The 16298-nt window shown below is 41.5% G+C and overlaps 1 protein-coding gene across 1 annotated transcript; it reads left to right on the forward strand.

The window, feature by feature from the left end:
* Positions 1-2458: 2458 nt before the first annotated feature.
* On the forward strand, positions 2459-15633 carry METTL21C (methyltransferase 21C, AARS1 lysine; the record flags this gene model as incomplete). The annotated part of the gene is given in 6 exon segments (XM_082014504.1): positions 2459-2565; positions 11677-11899; positions 11903-12014; positions 13164-13306; positions 14838-14955; positions 15239-15633. Coding segments are annotated over 6 exon segments (1098 nt in total).
* Positions 15634-16298: the final 665 nt, after the last annotated feature.

The following is a 16298-nucleotide window of genomic DNA, read 5'->3' on the forward strand; positions in this document are numbered from 1 at the left end:
GGAGGTACGTGACTAATGACTTCCCCGCGGAGAGGCGTCGCGCAGAGCGGCGACGCTACCGCCGGTCACCTCCAGTCGCGCCGGCGCGAGCATCGCCCGCCACCGCCCCAGCCCGCGGGCGCAGGAAGGCAGGTTGGAGCTCCGGGACAGAGGGGAGGACGAGTAAAGCGAGACAAAACCAGGCTTGTAACACCAGATGTAGTTGCCTGGGATCGCTACCGCGGTAGCGCTGGATTAGCCCGTGCTCTGTCTCAGGGTACCGTTACTCATGACACACATTTCACCCGATGGTAATTTCCTGCCAGAGCACGGCCACCCCTCCTCCGGGCTTCTGTCTGTGCTGAAGTGCTGCAAACACGCTCCATAAACAGCTTTTAAAAACAATTGTCTTTTTTTCCCCAAGGAGGCTCAAATACTGAGGCTCCCCGGCCCCACCCCGGGGCCGCGTCCGGGCCAGCAGAGTCTTTGCGGGGCCCATCGCTGGCTTAAAACGCGTGAAGTGGCCTCTCGTCTTTTTGGTGGTGCTGGCGGGGGACGGTTTTAACCTTGCTGTAATAGTCATCCCAAAATATCTTTTCTGAACAGCCTTACAAAAGCTGCCAGGGTTTCATAGCTTTAAGTATTACCGGTACTTTCCAGATAACGTAACTCTGCTTTCTCTGGGCCGTTCCTAACGTAGTGCACACACGCTGCGTGACTGCAGAGGCAGCTGGACAACAAAAGGTTTGCCAAGACCGACAACCTCCCTGGAGCCGAGCTCCTGGGACATCTCGCCTCCGCAAAACACGCCGGGTACGGCAGGGGAAGCTGAGGAAACGTGCCAAGATCCAAAGACCCAAGATCTGATTTAAAAAAAAAAAAAAAAAGCCAAAACTCTCCCTTCAAACAGTCAAACTTTGCTCTGTGTCCCCAAAGGGCAGCAAAGCCCGATCCGGGCTTCTGCAGACCAAAGCCAGGAACTGGTTTTGACGTCCCAAAGAAATCACGAGGGGTACAGTGCCGGCAGCTCCCTCTTTAGCGAGCTCGGAAGGGGCTTAATGATGACTTCCGATTGCCATAGGATGCAAGCTGTTTCTTAACTATCCAGATTGTAGTCTTTTTAGGCTGGAATAGAGCAAAGTCAGCATCCTACTCCTCCTTCAGAGACAGCCCGCGGGGATTTGCCTGTGAAGCAGGTGCACAGCAAGACAGAGCAGGTAAGTCAGGACTGAATTTACAGCCCATTTATAGCCCTGGAAAGCAGTTACAAAGATGTGTTGATAGATGTAGGAGCTTAATAGATTTCTTAAAAATAAGTATTAGTAATGACTCCGGATTAAATTCTGCAGTTCTTGCTTAGACAAGCCTGCTGAGCTTTCAAACGTATTGCATACTGCAGCACGCAGATGTTGATTAAATCCAAGTGAAACTGGTGGCTTCAAACTACGCCTTTTGTACCCAAACTCATTCTATAAATGAAAAACAAACAAACAAACAAACAAAAAGCACAATACCAAATGCATAAGAGCCCCCTTACAGTTAAACCCGAGGAAATGATTAAATACTATATTCATTGCAGTCCAAAGCCAAAATTCCACTGACTCCAATGACATACAAATTTACCTTATGGTCACAATCTAACACTTTAACTATGGTTTCAATAATGTCATCAAGGCTGAGGGCTAATTCAGGCACAGAGCTGCTTTGATCTGCATTAGATTTTTGATCTGCACGCACAATAGTTAAGGAAACAGAATCATAGAACAGTTTGGGTTGGAACTTTCTATCGCCCTTTGTATTTGTACAGTTAAGCTCACAGAAGGCCACGTTTGTTAAAAAACATTGCATTAAGGTGGCTGCCAAGTCAGTAGAGACTCTTCCATATGATTCTTTTTAATAAGGTCAAGTTACTTCTAATTACGGTCTGCAAAGACTAATTTCTAAATCATTCCCATTGCAAAACTAATTGCTTAGTGGTAAGTGTTGCTTGAGCTACTCATTAGTCATGCATTTGAAATTACTTTAAATCCATTTTTATCTTCCTTCTAGAGAAACACAGATTTTTCACAAGTGGAAGAGAAGCAAGGAGACTCTTCAGCGGGATACCTTTAATCAGATCTTGCGTTCTTGTTATTCGGCCATTCAGTCACCTCTCACCACAACAAAACTCTCCCTGCCTTCAGCAGAATTTAATCCTAGGCAAATACTATTACAACAGGGGGATAACTAAGTGTCCCACACAAAAAAGGCTGTTAAAAAAAGCCCTGCCAATTTTACCTCTGTGTGATGGTAACTGTAGTCAACCCAAGCTGCAGCACTGAGAGTGGTCCGTTCATCCTTAACACGGGCAGCTTAAGTCGGTCCCTCACTTGTGTGTATAGTAACCGGCCCCAAACAGACCGAGTAAAGGCAGCCCCGCTGTAAAACTTCCAGTTCGGTACATTCAGACCATCACAATCTTTGCTCTATAAAAAGCCCCATGGAATTAGTTCAAGATCTCTTCCCTTGCCATAAGGAAAAAATAGCAGGTGGCATCGAGTCCTCCTCAGAGCAACGGGCTGAGAAATGGCAGAGGGACCACGGGAGGTAAGACAACACCCCGTGGCAGGGCAGAGGGCTCCGAAGCAAAGAGGTAAAATTCTTCCTAAGCTTTGAGAGAGTTCAAGATGAAAGTTCAGCTTTAATGACTTCTTTCCCCAGGGAGCAGCAGATCTCCAAACGGGTGGGGTGCATCAGCAGATGAGAAAGAGGTGGCACCAAGGGAAAAACCTCTCCCTATTAAAAACAGTGCTGCCCAAATACAGACCAGAACTAAGTTTAACAAGGAAATCCAAACTAAAACAATCCCTTGAAGGCAAACAGCTTCAGATTTTGAAAAATTAACTACAGGAGGCTGGAAGACATCCCCAAATCCCATTGCTGAGGGGAGCAGAAGCGTGTGGCTTTGTAATAAAACAGGAGTTAATCAGCTGCAAAAAAAATCTATGGGTATGTTATATCCCATCTGCTGTCAATACATGAATATGAGGGCAAAGGATCTGGTTCACCCGTGACTTAACGCAAACACACTTTTCACATCCAGCAGTGCCAGATGTTGCGCCTCCCTCTTCCCTCCACTGTTGTACCTCTCTAACCAATCTCCTCATGGCAAGTGCATGGTGTCTAAATGATCTGTGTTCACTTACGTAACGGGTCTTTGCTATGGTAGGATGCTGGACAAAAACCTCAACAACGAGGAAATTACTAGGGGGGAAAAAAAAAAAAAGGAACTTTACTTCGGGTATTACAGAGCATGTGCTGAAATAACACCCCAGGGCTCTTCACTTAAAGACAAGTGAAGGGAGGTCCTACTCGGACCACCCAAGCCCAGATGTTGACACCCCTGTCCCCTGGCTTTTCCCGCAGGGCAGGAAGAGCGCTTGCTCAGCGGATCATGCAGCTGGACGCCGGGAGTGCAGAGCACATCTGTTCTCACATAGACAAGGCTCTTCAGCCTAATCCAGAGCAGCCCAAGTCTCAGGGGACGGTTAGACCATGGAAATAAATACTTGATTCATAGTCCCATTCCTCACCGTCTTGGTTCTTGCAGTGAGCCCGTGGGATGCAGCACTGGTTCCCCCACCAGCTTTGCTACCGAGGGGCAGCGCCTGCGCCGGCAGGGAGGGACAGGGCAGGCATTAAATACACGACACACAGCTCAGGGCAGTCTGGAGCCGCTGGCAAGGCGGGCACAGCCTGGTGCTCCTCTTCTCAGCATAAAATCTTGGAGCATTTCTTCATTCTTCCATGCTCCCGAACATGCAGACCCCCTCTGTGGTAGCACGGTTTTGAATAATTACTCATCCGGCAACACTCTGCTCTGCTGCCTTCTTTGAGATGTGTGTCTTCTCATTGTATGTGCAAATAAGGCTACGCCTGATTAACTTAACACGCAGCATTAAATCAGTTAAAGAAAGAAAAAAAAAAAAAAAAGAATGCTTTGGTCAAGCATTGGAAGAGGCTGCCCAGGGAAGTGGTTGAGTCACCATCCCCGAGTCACCTCAGCGAGGTGAGCAAGGGAAAGCCCATACCAAGGAGAAAGGATTGCTCATTTTAAAAATGATGAAGACAGTGGGTTCAGTTTGAGGATCATATTCTGTGTTGCTCTACACCTTTGGCTGACGCTCATCAGGAGGGCCACCAGTATTACCTTCGGGTATTGATGCCTTTAGCTGGGGATTCACCCCACAGCCATAAGGAATAGGACAAAAAAAACCCCAACCCCAAAGGCAGAAGATGCTAACCTGGAACCAGTTTCACCTTGCAGTTTTTTGTACTTCAGCTGACAGCACAGGCCCTGTCAACACCATGCTGTAGACATTTAGCTGGCCGCTGACAGCAGTTAAGAAGTCCCTGCGATTTGGAGAATGCAAACATGCTTTACACATCCAGAAAAGTCCAGCAAATGCATCCAGCAATAAGGACATGGAGAATCTGCTCTAGAACTGGGAGCCTGCTATTCTCCGTCAGTCATCCAGGAGGCCACCCAGGACCACCGGCAAATCCTGCAGGAGCTCCGAGACCCTGAATGTTTTAATCGAAGGGTTGAGTCACACACTGAACGTGTGAGACAAACTGAATTCCTAGAGTGGAAAAACAATGTTCCTTTTTAATTGGGTTTTTTGTTGTTGTTGTTTGTTTGTTTTTTCCTTCTCGCTATAAAAAATGCCACAGTCCCTTTACATTTTTGGTTACTGATGTGGTTTACAAGGGTGTTTTTATATAGCCATCTCTGGTGCCATTAAGATCTCTTTCGTAGGTGGTACCGAGTTAGAGGCTGTCCCTGTGTATTAGGTTATACTTGTCAGCACCAATCTTCATTTATCATATTATCACCTCTCATAACGTGCCAGGGATCCTTTTGGAACTGCCCAGCTTATTTTTCTTTTCACTCTCTCAAATAATTCTACATTATTGTCACCACACTCTTTTCTTCATTTCCCATTAGCTTTTAGGAATATACTCGGTAGCACAGCTCCCCATGGGACACTGCAAACCTGACCATTTAGCACCTCCTCGCTGTTATCAAATTATTAAAACAAAAGATCACTCCCCCTTCTTATCCCAGCAAAGCTTAATTTCTGTAAGGGTCTCTAGAGAGTGACCTTATCAAAAGCTTGTGGAAATCCATGTACGCTGTATTGTCTTGGAAGACCCTGAACTACATGTTTGTAGACACTTTCAAAGAACATACAAAACCTTCTTCCTTTTCCACACCATGCCTTATTATTTATCAGCTAACACCAACACTGGTATCTTCACTGCAGAGCTCTGGGTAACTACCATCTGGTCCTGGTGATTCACGACTATTAATTTCATTGATAAGAATATCCTTTTTAACTTTTCTTGTTTAACGCTGCCTTCTTTTGGCACGGATCTGGCAGGTGTCCTGCCCCTGAGCGGTTCAGAGAAGACCTGAACATTTTCATACCTATTTCTCACCGTCTTTTAATTAAGGTTTTAACAACTTTACATCATTTTACACTGAATTCACTACTATTAGCGGCAGAGAACCTTTTAAATTTAAATCACTCTAATCTATAATCCAATGATATGAATATAGTTCTACTCTGCCTATACACCGAAGAGGATGCTACTGCCGAGTTCAGGGACAGCTTTCCTAGTAGTTTGACAGCACGAAAAAGGAAAAAGACCCACACCACCAATTAGGTTTCATATAACCAGACTTAACTCCCCCCCCCCCCCCCCCCAACCCCAAGCCACAATACTCAGGTTAAAAATAAATACATTCTATTTGGAGTTTGATTCACTTCATCGCATTAGGCAGCCTGTTGAGTTTTGTCTTCCACAAATGGTCTAGAAAGCAAAATTCCCATGCGTTTTTACGGAAACAGAAAAGCCAGCTGAATAATTCTGATTTTGTGGAATTGGATGTTGAGTTAGTAACTGAAAATCGCCCTTTTACACAGAGAACTGAGGTGCCGTACTCCCTGTTCACAGAAGCCTGGGGACGTTTTAATTCCATTTCAATTCCACATCCAGACAACACTCATTTTCAGTGTTAAATAAGAAATGCTTGGAGATAGACTGTAGCACAAGAAGCATTTATAGAGCTTATAAATATGCCAACAGCAGCTACATTCCAGAGTATCAGTGTTGATTTCTGTAGCACTTACAAACAAGAAACAAAGCCATACCTACATGATTTGTAAACAAGCTATAACGCTGTCTCTACAGTAGCCATCCTTTTTAGTTGCTTACACAAGAGACACAATACAGAGTAAGCCCGTTCCTCTGATTGATTTAAAAAATAAGGCATTTCTGTTGAGCGTTGATCCCACTGCCAAAGCTCAGGACAGAACTTTAACAGCAGCACAAGCCTGAGCTACATTCACCCCCGGTGACAAAAATACAATAAATATGACAGCGGGAACGTGCCTGCTAAAAAGACCACGTCTTTAAAAGAGGTATGGCAGTCACTCCACCGGCAGCGGATCTGCCTTCTCCTTTCTAATAACAGCTGCTGACCTAGCTCGGGGCCGCTCATCTGCACAGCTCGTAAGCCAGGCGGGCCTGTGAAATGCAATGTCTATGATATCAACTTAATACACTTAATATCGTTAATACGAGGTCCCGAGTATTTTAAAAAAAAAAAAAAAAAAAAGGTCTCTTTTTAGCTATGACATTTCAGAGGAAAGAAACGGGCGAGCACCTGAATGAGCAGCCAAGAGTTTCCTGTACTCAGTGCGACTACTAGAGCCAGGCAGCAGCTGATGTGTGAAATACAGAGCCGCAGCGACAGAGGCTCATTTTCACCTTTGCCACTCTTCCATTACCTGAATTCAAAAGCTGTTCACCCAAAGATGCAAATGCCTATAAACCGAGTCAAAAATCTACATTCCCCCCCTTATTTCTGTTGCCAACCTTCAGCTGTTCATTAATGAGCCAGGGGTTGCTCTCTGGCTTTAAGATTTTCAAAGTTCCTTTTACATTTTTCTACCCTCGACTTGAATTTCTTTCTATAGAATCTTTTCCAAGAAGGCGAAGGGAGGGCAGAAGGGCAGCAAAGTGGTAAACGCATATAAAACTCGCAAATTCTTGAGATGTGTCAAGACGACGTATTTGGTTTATCTCCAACATCTATAAAATCCATCTGTTTTAAAACAAGCAGCTGCAAGACAAGACGTCCTGGTGAAAGTGTGACTTCCACGTGCGCACTCTCCCTTTCGGTAGGCGTAGCATTTCCTGCGGTTTCGACCTGCCCTAAAGACGACAGGAAAGCTGCTATTTGCTCAGGACTTCAGCTCTGCGTGGCCCAGGTCAGGGGAGGGCACCCCGAGCTTCCCCAGCCAGACGCTGAGCGGAGCGAGGAAGACTTGACCTTTTCCTGGCAGCAAGAGCTTCGTGAACTTTTCTCTGCGTTTGGGCTGCTGCCAAGTGGCCACACACAGTATTTATGCGCCACTTTGCCCACGGTTAAGTTGCTCGTCTGGGTCAGCACGGCAGACCGTGAGGTGAAGGCAGGGAACGCTTAACCTGCAAAAACGGAACAAGAGGCTGGAAGAAGCCGAGGTTTTACTTCTGAAGGTTGGTACGCTGGGGACTTGAAAGCCCAAGAGCGTTTTCCTTTTGTCCAGTTTAGTGTAACACAGCAAGTTCTTCGAGCGCTGCCTGGTAATGTTACTCTAAATAGCCTGCAATCCGACTGGTCGGCGCAGAGGTATTCCTTCCAGGTGCACGCCTGTATAAAAACCTCTGGAGCGTGCATCCGCCTGCAGGGAACTTCCAGCGCCCGCTCGTCACAGCAGGTACCCACGCAGCTGTCCCGCTAACCCCGCCCGACGCGCCTCCGCGCGCTCCGCTAACTAACAAAGGAAATGCCTCCGTCCCAACTCCGGTATCGCTGCGTTAGCCGACGAAATCCAGCTTCCCTAACCCCCGCTGCTGCGCGAGGAGGGACCGTCACTGCTGCTTTTCGCTATTCAGGTGCATTTACCTTGCGGACTCAAATATCGTACAGGTTTACTATAGCGATGTTCCTAGCACTGATGTTTCCTTTATTTCCTAGCATTTATAGTCACCTTTTTATAATACTTTTTTTTTTAATTTAGTGCATGAGGACATGAGACAATCGCACCAGCTCTAAGAGGCACAAATGTTTGTGTAGGGTATGAGCCTATGGCCAAGTCGTACCTCACAATGAGCACGCTGCAGTTGCATTTCCGATGTGAGCAGATGGGCTTTTGCCCAAATAATTCAGACTACAACAGACTGTGCTGTGTAACTTTGTGTGGAGGTGACAGTCACATTTCAGCAGGGTTGTGTTTACTGCTGAAGACCCAGTGACACAGTACTGCTCGCTAACCTACTTTTTGGGGGAGGGAGGGGGACGGGGCACGTAGCTAGATTTGAAAAGCTCTTTCCAAGCAATGGATTTTGGAAGTCACGAGGTACAAAGTTTGTTCTTACAGGGGATAAACTGTTACCTTAAGGTTTATCATCTTATAATGTACCCTGTTAATTACCTTGTTAATTTTATATGGCATTGTCAGGTAGATATAATTTTGTGAATTATTCTTTCTTCCTTAGGTTCTGAAGAAATCAAATGTGATTTTGTAAGCTGTTTTGTTCAAAATAATTTAACACTATCAATGAAGTCAATACAGGTTTAAAAACTTTGGCAAGCAGAGAATTTAATAATCATTTCCCTTCAGGATCATTTTGCAAAGAAATCAGCTGCTAACATTCAGAAAGAGCCAACATTTTCTACGGGAACAGATTTTGGTTGCAATATTATTATACTAAATCAAAAGGCTTTTAGAGGTGTACCTTTTTCAGTGAAATATGGATCAGAAAAGTGTCAAAATAGTAAGAAACATCAGTATTTAAATTCTAGAAGTACAGCAGCAACTTGACCATATTACACATAGGGTATGTAATAATGCAAACACCACCTATTTGCAAATAGCTTACTCAATACTCACTTGTGTCTGTCATCTTCAGGTACAGTTTGTCATTTCAAGTGATAAAATAAAGCTCTGCATCATTAAGACCAAGATGCTAATATACTTGAATTCTTGCAATTACAAGACTAACTCTGTCCTGTAGTTTGCAGCTAAGAAAAGCCTTACTTTTTACGCCATTTATGAGATATATAATTAAGTTATGGCAGTAGGCTGTATAAAAAAAAAATAAACAAACAAAACCCCAAAATACTCACCCCCCCCAAACCCAACACCATCTTTGTATTTTGAAAAAACTACACCTATGAAAAGATATTATTATAGCATCTAGAAGCCCCAAGCATAAATCAGAGCCCAGTGTGTTAGGTGACATACAAATACAAAGTGCATAATCTTTATTCCCCCAGTTTACCACCTAAGAACTCAGGCAACTGATGGACTTACAGACCACACCAGTCTCACCACAGTACCAGTATAACCTCTAGGGGTCTTCTTCTAGACCTCCTGATCATTTTAAGAAGGGATTTAATAAAAACAATAAAGCACCTTTGTAAATATTTAAGCAGACTTCTCTTTTAGAGGAGCTCAAAGGACAAAGCACATGAAAGCATAGCAATTTTTATTTTGAAAATTTAATTTAAAATTCAGTCTGTACTGAATGAGTGATAATAGGGTCTATATATATCTCTATCTCATGATCAGAGATGCAACTGTATTTACTGCAAGTACATAACAGTGGAACAACAAATACATGTTTACTAAGCTTGTTTCCAAGCTATTTTGTAGTACGTGCTGCTATGCATAGTCAACTTAAATTTTGACCTGTTGCAGTAAGAACCCATCTAAGCAAATTAAAAAATACAGAAGGACAACTTTCTACCCAAACTGACAAGGTAAACAGTTTATTCATTAAACAAGCTTTTCCGGCTTTTACATACAAGGGTGCTGGACAATGCAAAGTTTCCTCCTGCTTTGTAATTTCAGGATTGGCTTTTCACTTAAATAGTGCAGATTTCATACTACAAGAGCCTTACTAAATGAAAAAAAGCCCAACCAAACAAAAAAAAACATCCAAAAACCTCAGACTTTGAAAATGTAGTGCCTTGTATGTTTAAGCATGAAATGTTCAGAAGATTGGGTCTTCAAGTAAGCGTTTTCTGGCTGTAGCCATCAACAGTTCTAACACTCTTCTCTTCATTACACACCATGCCAATTACAAGTCCTAATATATTTTCCCAGAGATCTCCTAAAACATTAAATCATGACCAGATTTTATTCTGGCTCAAGATATGAAAAAGAGGCATTGCTGAAAACTGGAAGTATACTTTTGATTACATGAGATTGCACAGAAACCATTCATGTGTGAAATGGGAACATGGATGCATTCACTCAGGGAATGCTGTAACTGCAGCATTAGCTTCAGTCTCTTACCTACCATCATCATATCTCAAATTATACAAAAAAGATGCATAGCCAGAACTTGTTACTAGTTAGATGGAGGCCCTCTGAGGAAAACGCAATAAAATAATACAAAAAAAATTTTAAAAATCTGTAGAAATCAATTTGCTTTAAAGAGCTTTCTTTTCTGAAACGGTACAAAATCATTGCCATGACTGAACAAATGCAGTGCTACAGGAGGTAGAACACAAATCCTGTCCTTGTGAATAAACAGAGCAGCAGTAAGGAATATATCGGGTATCAGTAAAACTGCAATGGTGTCAGTATCATGTGTGCAAATAAACCACCCACACAAGTCAGCAGTCACTCTGCTCCCTAAAAAACTACCTGCAGGCATTGCTGAGCCTCCCAGCCGCTGCCAAACCGCTCCCCTTCTGGCCAGGATATCTGTCTATCACGCCTGCAGCATGATGCAACCCAAATGATACACCACTTTGTCTGCAAGTGCATGTGGCTGGAAAGACCAAACACGTATGCATTCTCAAAAAGGAACAAAATAAGGCCAGTCATGAATAAAAATGTAGCACGGTCCAGCCATCATGGTAACGTGGGAAGGGTGAACTTCTACAGCCCCTGGCCAGAGCAAGTTATGAACCATTTTTTTTTCCTCCTCTTTATACATATATGTGTGTGGGTATATAAAATACACACACACACACACATAGGTGCTATCACTGAAGAAAACTCTAGTTAAGCAAAAAGTTTCACTGCCATGTTTCTCCTCAGGCAAACGTAGATTCAGTCCTACTCCTGCTTTTACTGCTTGTTAGCTGGAATCTAGCAGTTTCTTCTTACGTCAGGTGCTGCCCTGTACACTGGAGATGCAGTCATTCATAGCACACACACAGTTCTCCAAAAAAGCTTACTGATCCAAACTTCTCACTGCCATTATTTCCTGACTGCAATCCGCATACTCTGCTGTTCACTACATTTTAACTGTTCTGCAGAAAAAGGCACAGAAAAGAAGGCAACAGCATACAAGGAGGCAAAATAAAGAGCACTGGCTGCAACAAATTAACCAGTTTTATCACAGGAATGACAAGTCCCGAGTTCTTTGGGAAACGGTAAATTACACAGATAAAAAGTCACAGAGATTAAAAGACGGTTCACCTTCCTCAGCTGTTGCTTCAACTGATAGGAGTATCATGCAAGCAGCTTACTTTTCATACTGATTAGTGGCATCCATTTAGTGACATAATGCTAAGATTTTGCATAAATGATAAAATAAACATGATAAAATAAAAATTCTGATAGTATTTACTGCATTACCATAAAGTGTTCACAGCAACTTCCAGTGGATTGGGATCTCACATCTCCATTGTGGCTTCCTGTCTCTTCAACCTGTCATTGAAAAAAACCCAAAACCAAAGCCCATCCAAACTACTCACTGTCTTCTTCCACTCATATGTCAAAGAGCTATTACGACATTGCTTTCTCCCTTCCGTTTCAGCTCTTTTGCCACGATCTCTGCACAGCAGCAACTGGTCCCTAACAAAATTTGAAGAGTAATGGACTGCCAAACTGAGGAGGAAGAAACCTGTGAAGAGCAGTATGAAGTTGAAAACTGCACTTGCAGCTCCAGGCGTGCATCATCCACAGCAGAATCCCACTCAGGTTTAATCCAATTTAAATATTGCAATTGCCATAGCATGTTAGCATTTCGTACTTTCACTTTTCTCAGTCTTCAAGTAGTAGATGTCACCGTGTCAATTCCTTGTGATCTCTTATTTTTTCCCACCATTTCCCATTATGTTTGTATTTATTATCAGACCAAATCTACAAAAAGGACTATCTCCATAATTAAGATGTTTAAAAAGGTGTCTGAATTTCATTTAGACATCTTAGAATTATTTCTCAATTACAATCAGAATCATGATTATAATATGCATTAATTGGGCTGGCACTGTTGAAGCTGTGGTATTACAAATTTCAACAGGCTCAACTGCTCAAACACATACCGACGACTCCAGATAGGTATCAATTACAATCCATGCAAGCCAGAGCAAAATTTTTCTTTGCAGTTAAAGATAATTTTCTATCATCTATGCATATCCTGCTAACAGGCTTCCAACAACAGTACCATCATTCAGAACAGTGTCCTTGTTTTCAGTGAAATCAGATGGAGCAGTTCAGCAGAGCTCTCCTGAAAAATCTCACCTACAAGCTTACTTGCTATGATGAGACATGCTAGCACAATTGTAGTACTGACGCTCGCACCGTATATGTCAACATGGAGAGCATCTTACAAACCTCCTTTTGTGGAAGAATGGTTAAAAAACCCCACTAAAAAGTGCCAGGTTTTCTTCAGTGCAAGAAGTAAATCCTAAATCCTTCTTTTGTAAAAAGCAGCTTAATGTTCTATATCTGTTGGCCCCACAAATGAAAACTACAGCACACACTCCTACATGGCATACTCTGGCATAGCAAGAACTACAGCATACCCCAAAATATAAGATGACTTGGTCCTGAAAGTCTTCCAGCTGTTATTAAGCAGAGCTATATATTTGAATCAGTAGACTTTTCCAAAATTTTCTACTGTAAATTGCCCAGGCAGACGCAAAAGATGGCAAGAAATGACCATTGCTCCGTTCACTCCCTGGCCAGACAGACCATCCATATCTGGACAGCAACCAGTCTCAAGGCCAATGGCCTGACAGCTTTTCTAGTCCATCTGCCTATGTGCTATCTTCATAAAATACTTTTTAACAAGTTGCATATGAACACCTGCCTATGAAAATACAAATTGTGTCTTCTCTCTCACAGATTCACCAGTAACTCTTAAAATACTGCAGAACTGGGTTCCTAGAGTTTCCCACTACTTTGATAAAGAGCACTACCTATACGTTGGCCACCAGATTGTCATTCAGGAGTCCATAGAACACTTTGGAGCTGTGGTATGGCCGGGGGTAAGTATGTGATAATGGCAGCCAGAAAGCTGACACGACAGAAGAGTAACCCATGACAGTGGTGCACAAATATAAAAGAAGCTTTCTTAAATCACACTTCTGACAGTGGAGGTTTCCCTGTGCAGAACACAGTTGTGAAGTACTTCAGCAGAAAGCTCTGCCTTATGCTAATTTTCCAGTGCACGCTGAAAGAACTGTGGGACCTAAGTATTTGTAAATCGGATGCAGATATTCGGAAAAAAATTAAGAAAGGGAACTCAGGAAGAAGTGTTCAGCTTCCTCCATGTTTCCAATCAAGTCACTTTGTGAAGCAAACAATCAGCAGTTCAAAAATGAGACTGAAGAATAAAGTTGTGAGAGATTAAATAAAGGAGTTTAAAACAATTAAATATGCTTCTTTTAAATAACAGGCTGGAACAGTTCCATTGCAGTATGGAAAACCATACTTGCAAACAGTTTTTCAGTCTTTGCTTCTCCTGTTCTTAAAAACAGAATTTTATGTGGACTGAGAAAATCACCTTGGAGGGAAGAGAGGGTCAACTGATAAAGACATGAAAATTAGGGATTTCAAAATTTTTCAGATCCACATTTATTGAAAAAGCTCACAGAAAATGGTAGGCAATTTCAAAACAATAGAGAGAAAGAAAGCATATGGGTGGGTGAAACAGTATCTTATTTTGAAATGTCAGATCATCAGTTCTTACATTAATCAGGTGTCAGAATGCAGATGGTAAAACTTTCCAAGAAAATCAAGAGGTTGCACGAATTGGACTGGTGATTCATTAGCTGTCAGCTTTCCCAGAGCAGGTAGCCAGTGATGCATTAGGAAAAGCACAAGAGTTAAAACAGTAACAGTAACACGACTCTAAGGAAGAGAAGCAAAAGTTAGTTTCTTTGGCATTGGTTAATGTTGTTTATAAACAGCCGATTTATGTTCTGTTGATAAGATCTTTACAAAGCAATATTTCCATACAGTGCAGTTATTTGGTCATTTGTTTCTTTTTTTAAGGTTTAGACTATTATCAATAGACAAGTGTTGAGTTGGTAGATAACAAATTTTTAATATTACCTTTGGAAAAAAAATTTAAAACAAAAAAAGTTTTTTTAAAAAAAAATATCTGCTGAAACCTGATTTTATGATACTTTATGAGTGATAAGAAACCATAAAATTTATGATAATAAACCATAACATTACTTTTTACACATTGTTAAACCTCGTTTGCTGTTTTGACCGTATGGTTCACATCTAAACACTGCCTATCTTGAGCTGTCAGAGGACGCACAGTGTATAGAAGTGTGTAGCAAATCCATATCCCATAAACCTAAAACTAAAAATAAGCTGTTTAAATTTTTTTTATATATATATATGTATAAAAAACAGGACACATGATAATTCTTTCCGTATTACATTTTTATGTTACAGCCTTCAGTGTTTTTCACTGTATAAAAAAAAGCTGAGTATAAAAACATCTAATGAATTTTTGTGCAACTTACCTGTTACCCTCTTATGTGTATGTGTTAACTGTTTTAGGCACTGGCTTTATCTCAGTATCTGGAATCAAATCAAGAACAATTCAACCTCAAAGACAAAAAAGTTTTGGAAATTGGCGCTGGAACAGGCTTGGTTTCCATTGTGGCCTGTATCTTAGGTTAGTAAATTCTAAATTCCTATTTCCTTTTGGATTTCTTGCGAAAGATGATCTAGATCTGCCACTGTCACTTTAAGGCAATGAAGCAACAGTTGAAGTAAACTTTGTTTGTCACGGCTCTTTTAAAAAATGAAAATTATTGTAAAATACTGTTTTGTTAATAAAGTAACTACCCTAGTTATCAGTGAGGGGGAAGCTGGGGAAGTTATGTAGATAAAGTTTCATATATATAAAATGTTCAACTACATTCCTATGAATTGAAACAAATTCATGTTTTCTTTAGGAGCTTATGTTACAGCTACTGATTTGCCTGAAGTTCTTGAAAATCTCTCATATAATATTTCAAGAAATACACAGAACATGAATATGCACAAACCTGAAGTGAGAAAACTGGTATGGGGAGAAGGCCTCAACGAAGACTTCCCTGTATCAACTTACAGCTATGATTTCATACTGGCAACTGATGTTGTATACCATCATGCAGCTCTGGACCCCCTGCTAGCAACAATGGTGTATTTTTGTAAGCCAGGAACAGTATTACTATGGGCAAATAAATTCAGATTCACTGCAGACTATGAATTTTTGGAAAAACTTTGCAATATATTTAACACAACCATTCTAGCAGAATTTCCAGAATCAAATGTCAAGCTGCTTAAAGCCACAGTAAGAGAGAATTAAAGATTAAAATTAAAACTATTACTAATTTTTATTTAATAGCAGCACCTTACAGTTTGGAATGTTTTGCAGCATTACAATGCACCTTCTGTGCATACATATTTGTAAAGTTGCCGTGGTATCTCAGTTTTGCCTTACAAGTTATGAAAAAACTGACAAGACAAATGATATAGCAATTTGTTTCTGGTTTATATATATGACCTGCTCAAACAGACCAATTTCACTCCACTGAAGGAACAATGTTAGTAGCAACAGTCAGTAAAAAAGCTTTAAGAAAAAGCATTGACCTTCTGGGCTGCACTGAACTTCTGTTGTTTGTAAGGTGTTTTCTTTCAGCAAGTTTCATTTATATACTCTTTCAGAAACCAATACAATTTTCAGCTTCATTATTTGTTTTTATTAATTATAAAATAATCTTTTAAAGTATCAGAGTGCACATGGTGGTTTTTTGATCTTCAACTTTGCACATTTATTCTGCTGTGTTTTACATTTTTAACATTATTAAACATATATGTATAGCTTTACAATACCTGATCAAGATTTAACTGTCTGGCACTTTTATACATCTATCAGCCTGTCCTGATACTCAACTTCACATGGATTTTTGAGTTTGCCTGAAATCACTCCAAAATGAAGATTTACAAGAGCACCTATGCATCAGCAATTCT

Source organism: Phaethon aethereus, assembly GCF_964289735.1.
Source record: "Phaethon aethereus genome assembly, chromosome: 1".
NCBI lineage: Eukaryota > Metazoa > Chordata > Aves > Phaethontiformes > Phaethontidae > Phaethon > Phaethon aethereus.